General features: G+C 34.1%; 1 protein-coding gene across 3 annotated transcripts in view; it reads right to left on the bottom strand.

Annotated features, from left to right (window-relative positions):
• Positions 1 to 7500, bottom strand: part of LOC124948453 (eukaryotic translation initiation factor 5B) — a 33756-nt gene that overhangs the window by 5815 nt on the left and 20441 nt on the right. The window contains exon 15 of one of the 3 annotated variants that reach the window (XM_047492093.1): positions 3759 to 3887. The exons of the other annotated variants lie outside the window; for them this stretch is intronic. Within the exon in view, the coding sequence (XP_047348049.1) occupies positions 3786 to 3887 (102 nt within the window). The 3' untranslated portion in view covers positions 3759 to 3785. Of the gene's footprint in view, positions 1 to 3758; positions 3888 to 7500 lie in introns of those variants that run through there. 3 annotated transcript variants of the gene reach the window in all.

Raw genomic sequence — 7500 nt, 5'->3', positions numbered from 1 at the left:
AGAGAGAGAGAGAGAGAGAAAGAGAGAGAAAGAGAGAGAAAGAGAGAGGGAGAGACAAGGCAAGGTGTAAAAAAAGGAGGAAGTCTGTGGGCAGTACATGGTACGGCCCGTATGGGACTAGTCTCGCAGCCAATCGGTGGACAATGACCGCTCGGATATGTCTGCTCGTGTATTCCGAAACCCACGCTAAGAGCAACGCTATGCCCACTCGATCGTATTCGGTTTGAACGCATTGCAAGAACTTCTTGTTGGTTCGTTGCTAAGGTGCACCTTCCTTCTCTCCTCTTTGTCCTTACAACCCAACTTCGATCTTTTAACACTATTACTTCTTATCTCTTACGGATGAGAGAGAGAGAGAGAGAGAGAAAAAGAGAGAGCATATATGAACCGGCCAATTTTATTTCAATTCATTTCATTTCATTTTGTTTTACTTTATTTTATATTTCTTTCTTTTTCTATCTTTTCTTTTATTTTAATTTTTCGCCTTTACTTTATCCTTCTTCTTCTTCTTCTTTTGTTTCTTTTTTTTTTTTTTTGCAGATCCAACAAACGTAAAATTTACAGTAGTTAAATATATCGAAGCAACTGGATTTTATCAAATTGATAAGCAAATAAGTTGATTTATAATTATTATAAGTAGACTTTAATTGTCAATCTAAAATTGTTGAAACTAGGGATTTTATTTATTTCTTTATTTTTCTCTAACTTTTCTCTTTCTACAACACATTATTTTGTTAAATCAACAACTCTCGCACTGATCGAAATTTAGCTCGAAGCAATGAAGGGACTATGGATCAATTTGATTTAAATCGGGTATCATGGATCTACGGATCAATTCGATCTAACTCGAATTCATGGATCTATAGATCAATTCGATCTAATACGAATATACGTATCTGCGGATCAACTTATCAGGTTGAATCTATGGATCTATGGATCAACTTTAATCTAAATAGAATCTACGGATCTATGGGTCGAGTTTAGTCTACTTATATCTATCGATCTACAGATCGATATAATCTAACTTCGATCTATAAATCTATGGTTCAACTTAATCCAACTTAAATCTATAAATTTATGGATCAACTTAATCTAACTTGAATCTATGGATCTATGAATCAACCAATATATAACCAGTACTTAAATATTCAAACCTCAACAGTAATGTACCCATTAATTTCACGATAATAGATATGAATTACGATTTTAAAAATACACACATTTTCTTTTTTATCTTATGTGTATTTTATTTTTATTACTATGATAATTATATAAATAATCTAACTTTTACTACAATATATTATACAAATAATCTAAAAAGAGTAAATTAATAAATTAAAAAAGAAATTAAGAAAAAAAAAATATATATATATATATATATACACAAAATTAAGTAAACAAAATCCGTCTGGAATAGTCTGAGCAAATCAATGAATAGCCAACCTATTTGCATCAATAGCAACAAATTTTTTTCTAGCATTCACGATTCGAAAGGCCAATCGTTCTATTGGCAATAATATCATAGAGTCAAATCAATGCTTTGCGGAACATTTCGTGACGAAAGTTCACTAAGGAAAAGTAAGAGAAGGAGGAGAAGGAGGAGGAGAAGGAGAAGGATAAAGACGAGGAGGTGGAGAAGGATGAAGAAAAGAATGAGGATGAGGTGGAAATGGAGATGGATGAGGAAAAAGAGGAGGAGGAGGAGGAAGCCACTCGTTCGCGATAAATGGAAAGAGCAAGGGCTCGTGAACAAGTGGGTGGCTAAGGGATGCGCGCGCACACTTTTCCGTTCAGAGCTCGCACGCGGTTCTCCTTTCTCAAGCCGCGCTGCTTGCTTGTCCTCCCACGTGCCAGCACGAGCTTCAAACGCTTAGGAAGAAATAAATCTAAAGCGGACGCTCTCTTTCTCTCTTTCTCTTTCCCCCCCCCTCTCTCTCTCTCTATCTCTCTCCTTTTCTCTGTCTTTTTCTCTCTATCTTTCTATCTCTATCGCTCTTTTTCTAGCCCACGCGAGTTGAGAGTTAAGAAATGAAAGTAAAGCGAAAAGTACAAAAAAATTAAAAAGACAAAAAAAAATACATATATATATATATATATATATATATATTATTGAAAAGTAAATATCAATGATCTTCTATAAAAATATATTGATATTAATATTCTTAAAGATTTCATAGTAATTACGATAATATCGATAAATGTCTACGTGATCGATGAAAGATATTTGCAATGTATAATAGCAGTACACGGATAATGTATCATATATTTTGCTGGGTATTGCAAATGCATTCTTTTTTTTTTTGTCTCGTCGAGTGGAAATATTTTTCTTTCTTTATTTTTTTTTTTTTTCGTTGGTACGCCAATGCACACACCCACCGGGGTACTCACCGGTGACACTCATCCCCTCTCTCTCTTTCTCTAACTATCTATCTCTCTTCTTCGTTAGTGTTTTCTCAATACTAACATTATGATAGAGAGAGAGGGAGAGAGATAAAGAGAAAGAGAGAGAGAAAGAGAGAGAGACAGAGAGAAAGAGAGAGAGAGAGAGAGAGAGAGACAAAGAGAGACAGAGAGAGAGAGAGAGAGAGAGAAGAAAGGAATCATAGAGACGTAGCGAGCATTGGCGTAAATCTCAGTTGTACTCTGTGATATAATACAATTGTAATAATTTAAAAAAAAAACTTACGAACGCGCCAACGTTAAAACCTCATTCTGTGTTTTAATCATTTCAAACTAAACGAGACTTGTTAGTCAAACAATTATTTTCATATAAACTTTTTGTTGATAAAATTATAGGAGAGAGAGAGAGAGAGAGAGAGAGAGAGAGAGAGAGAGAGAGAGAGAGAGAAAGAGAAAAGAAAAAAAAAAGAAAAGGAAAAGGAAGAAAGAAAATTTATGAATCTGATTTAATCAATGACGAAACGTGAAATCGTCGGATTTAGTTTCTACTTAATGTCTAGCATATACCTTTTTACGAGCTTCTGTAACTAGTACTCGCGTAAATCTCTCTGATACTTTATGATCTCATACCATAATAGGTTATAAAAAAAAAAAAAAAAAAAAAAAAAAAAAAAAAAAAAAAAAAAAAAAAATTGCACAAGCGTGCGAGGACTTCGTTCTATGTCTTAATCATAAGTTAAACGAATAATGTCAGTCACAGCTAATACCCTGAATAATGGTTATTATTTTTCTACAAAACTTTTCGTTGATACAATTATGACGAAAGAGAAAAGAGAAAGAGAAAAGAGAAAGAGAAAGAGAGAGAGAGAGAGAGAGAGAAAATAGAAAAAGAAAAGAAATACTATTAAATATTAACGAAATAAATTTCAACAAAATTACATCAAGTTATCAAAATTTAAGAATTTGAATTTTATGAAAATTCTCTAATCAATGATGAAACGTGAAATCGTCTTGGATAATAGTTTCTATATCTAAGATCGAGTGTATACTATTTTACGAGGAGAACCAAATTAGGTTCTCTAGGAGTCTACAAATTGGTACTTCCTGTTTGATCGGAAGCACGTGTTGGTATTTCATTATCGTGATAGAAACTAACTCAATATGTATATAAAGGAAAAAGGGCTTGGTGAGAGTTGAGCCGAAATCGTGGCGATAGCGTCGATGGCGTTGGTTGGAGACGGTGATGACTGTGATGACGATGTTGGTATTGGTATTGGTATTGGTGTTGGTATTGGTGGCCGAGCCTCGTACAAATTATAAAGCTTTCTAAATCGGTGCGGGTCACGAAAATATACTTCCGGTTCCCGTCTCGCGTGCTCTCTCGCTTACTTGCTTGCTGCTCGCTCGCTCGCTACGCCACGTCTGCCAGTGAGTATGCCAAGAACGACTTTCCCGATTCTTTCGTTCCGCGTTTTACGCGACCCTGCCTATGTTTGCGAATCAAATACATTTTTGTTTTTATATCTACAGATATATATACATATATTTATATCGATTTTTTTTTCTTTTTTTTCTTTTTATCGATATCGAAAAATAGTCGACGAAAATGAACTTAATAATAAATAGTAATAAAAAGAAAAAAAAAAAAAATCGAAAATAATCAACTGGGATGTAGTTTTGCTCTGTATATAATTTTTCTTTTGCGAAATAAATTTGTAAGGAAAAAAAAAAAAAAAAAAACAAACAAAACAAAACAAAATATTAAAAGTCGAGAATAATCGACTAGTAAGATGTAATTTTGCCTTGGACGTAATTTTTTTTTTGCAAATTGAATTTGTAAAAAAAAAAAAGAAAAAAAATCGAGAATAATCGACTAAGATGTGATTTTGCTCTGGACATAATTTTTTTTCCCTTGTAAAATGAGTTCTCGAATGATCATCCCCCTCCCCCTCGTAAGATTTAATCATTTTTACTCGTTAACTCGTTAACTTGGATTTATTTATTATTTATAAATATATGTACGTACATAAATATGTATTATGTATCTACATATATGTATGTACAAGATAAAATTGCAATTATTTTATTACGTTCCTATATGTAGAAACTGTTTATATATATATATATATATATATATATATATATATATATATATATATATATTGAATGTTGTCTTGTTGCTATATAAAATGTTACGCATATATCTATGTATATACGTACGTATGTATGTTTGTATATATGTATGTAGTATTTTGTCTCGTTGCACTACATATGTAACATTTAATCTTGTTGCCAGATAAAGAGCTATGCGGTATTTTGTCTTATTGCTACCTTACACAAGGGTATCATGTAATATTTTATCTTTTTACTACATAAAATACATATACACATACACATATATATATATATATATATATATATATATAGTTATTTACGAAGTATAAATTGGTAAACGACAGACGACAAATATGTAAGTATGTACATACGTATGCATATACGTATCTTTCTATATTCAAAAAAAAAAAAAAAGAAAAAAAAAAAAAAAAATCATTAATTTCACGATATCGCATTTAATTAACATTCGTAAGTTATTCCTTTCGGTCGATCGATCGTCTCCATTCGTCGGCATAGCAAAATTAATTGCAAGCTTCAGAAAAACGATCCATTCGACATTGGAAACCTCATATCCGGTCGCGTACCTCGCTCTTCGTCGGACTCTTTCCGCGATAGCATCGTCAACCAGCTGCCTGCCTACTCGAAGAAATGCGAACGAAAGAGAGAGAGAGAGAGAGAGAGAGAGAGAGAGAGAGAGAGAGAGAGAGAGAGAGAGAAAGAGAGAGAGAGAGAGAGAGAAAGAGATGTAGTGCCGGAACGGGGCAAAACAGACGTACACAGAAATACATACAGAGGCACTTACTCGCCAACCACATCCCGTCTTTCGGTCTTCCGGTTTGCCTGTACTTTTCATGGAAACGCCTTCTGGCTTCCTTCCGGCCGTATATCATTGCCTAGACGCACGAAACATAGATACCTCTCGTGCCACGCCTTTTCTCCTTCCTTCTCATCCCCTTCTGGTTCCACCCCTCCCTCCCTCCGTCATTCCATCCTTCCTTTCCACCCCTCACCGCCACTCTTACTCACTCTTTTATCCATTCACACGAACGTATATACAACTATGTATGTATATATATATATATATATATATATATTTTTGCTCTCTTTTTTATATTCGTTTCAAAAGGACGAAATAAGAGTACCTGCTTTACTCACCCGGTAATCATGAATGAAAAGATCGACCCTATCGAAACCTACAATCGATACAGGATAATAATTTTTTTTTTTTTTTTTTTTTTTTTTTTTTTTTTTTTTTTTTTATGCGATTCACGAATATCTAATTCTCTCTCTCTCTCACTCTCTCTCTCTCTCTCTCCCTCTTATGTTTATAATTATCTACAAATTTTAAAAATGAATATAAATACAGAAACAAAAAATATAAAATACACACATTCAGAAAAATTGAGATAGAGATAGAGATAGAGAAAGATTTTTATGAATGAGACAGTTCTCTTAAATAATTACGGATACGAAGGTAGATAACTCTATAGCAGAAAGTTAACTTCTTCAAGTAAGTTCTTTCTTTCTCTCTCTCTCTCTCTCTCTCTCTCTCGCTCTCTCTCTCTCTCTCTCTCTGTCTGTCTGTCTGTCTGTCTGTCTGTCTTTTTCTCTCTTTAAAAGTCGTCGAGGCACGAACACCATCATCGCCGCGCCTAATCGAGACTTCCTCGGTCGCTGCTTGGCTTGCCCGAGCAACGACTTTGATCTTTCCCGGACGGAAATTACTCGTCTCCCGTTCTTCAGCTTTACGTTTCTTTTTATTTTTTCGACTCGTAAAAAAAAGAAAAAAGAAAAAAAAAAAAAAGAAAAGAAAGAACGATACTGTTAAAACAATGATATATATAAAAAAAAGAAGAGAGAGAAAAGAGAGAGAGAGAGAGAGAGAGAGAGAGAGAGAGAGAGAGAGAGAGAGAGTAACAGAGAAAGTAAGATAAAAAGATGCAAAGTGAAATGAATCAAAAAGAAAAAGAAATGATCTTGCAGGACAAAGAAAAATATCTTTACGTTCTCTTTCTCTCTCTCTCTCTCTCTCTCTCTCTCTCTCTCTCTCTCTCTCTCTCTCTCTCTCTCTCTTTGTCCCAATCGTAAAAATATTCTTGGCCATTTTTCGAGTTTCATTATTTTCGTTCTCTCTTTTTGTTTCGTTCTCCCTTATCGTTTTCTCTTTTACTTCTATTTTCATTTATCTTTTCATTTTCATTTTTTTCTTTTCTTTTTTCTTTTTATATATATATATATATATTTTTTTTCCGTTAGACAAAATTAAGAAACACTAATCCCGGCCGGATGTAGGATCTCACGGCAGCAGACGGCAAGGCGCTCTCTCTCTCTCTCTCTCTCTCTCTCTCTCTCTCTCTCTCTCTCTCTCTCTCTCTCTCTCTCTCTCTCTCTCTCTCGATGTGTGGTAAGAAACGGACCGAGAACGAGCTCTAAGCGATATAGGTCGGGAGCGGTGAACGGAGCGTGATCGTCGTGAAAGGAAGTCGCAAAGGCTTACGCAGAAAAAAACGGCACACCCGTGGCCGCGTGATGCAGCACGTACCACGCGAATTATTTGCCTCGGTATGCAAGCATTGTTATACCCCGCGCTCACCTAGGCGCGTCGAATTTCACGGGACCATGGATACATCTATATATGTATATATATATATATATATATATATATATATATATATGTATGTATGTATGTATGTATGTATATATATATATATGTATGTATGTATATATGTATATCTATGTATCGTATAAAATGATACTACGATGGAGGGAAAAAGAGGGATGGGAGGAGGAACATCCGAGTCAGAAAAAAAAAAAAAATGAAAAAAGAAATTTACTAACGAATCAAATTTTTTGTTTTCCATATATCCGTTGAAGGAACGATAGTTTTTATAAAAAGGACATTTATTTTGTAATGACATTTATAGTGCCTTTTTTTCTTTTTTTTTTTTTTTTTTGTTGAAAACTGGTTGAGATATATATACATAT

The sequence above is a fragment of the Vespa velutina genome, chromosome 4 (genome assembly GCF_912470025.1).
Source record: "Vespa velutina chromosome 4, iVesVel2.1, whole genome shotgun sequence".
NCBI lineage: Eukaryota > Metazoa > Arthropoda > Insecta > Hymenoptera > Vespidae > Vespa > Vespa velutina.
The sequence above is the reverse complement of the archived record's forward strand: the minus strand, read 5'-3'. Positions and strand labels throughout refer to the sequence as shown.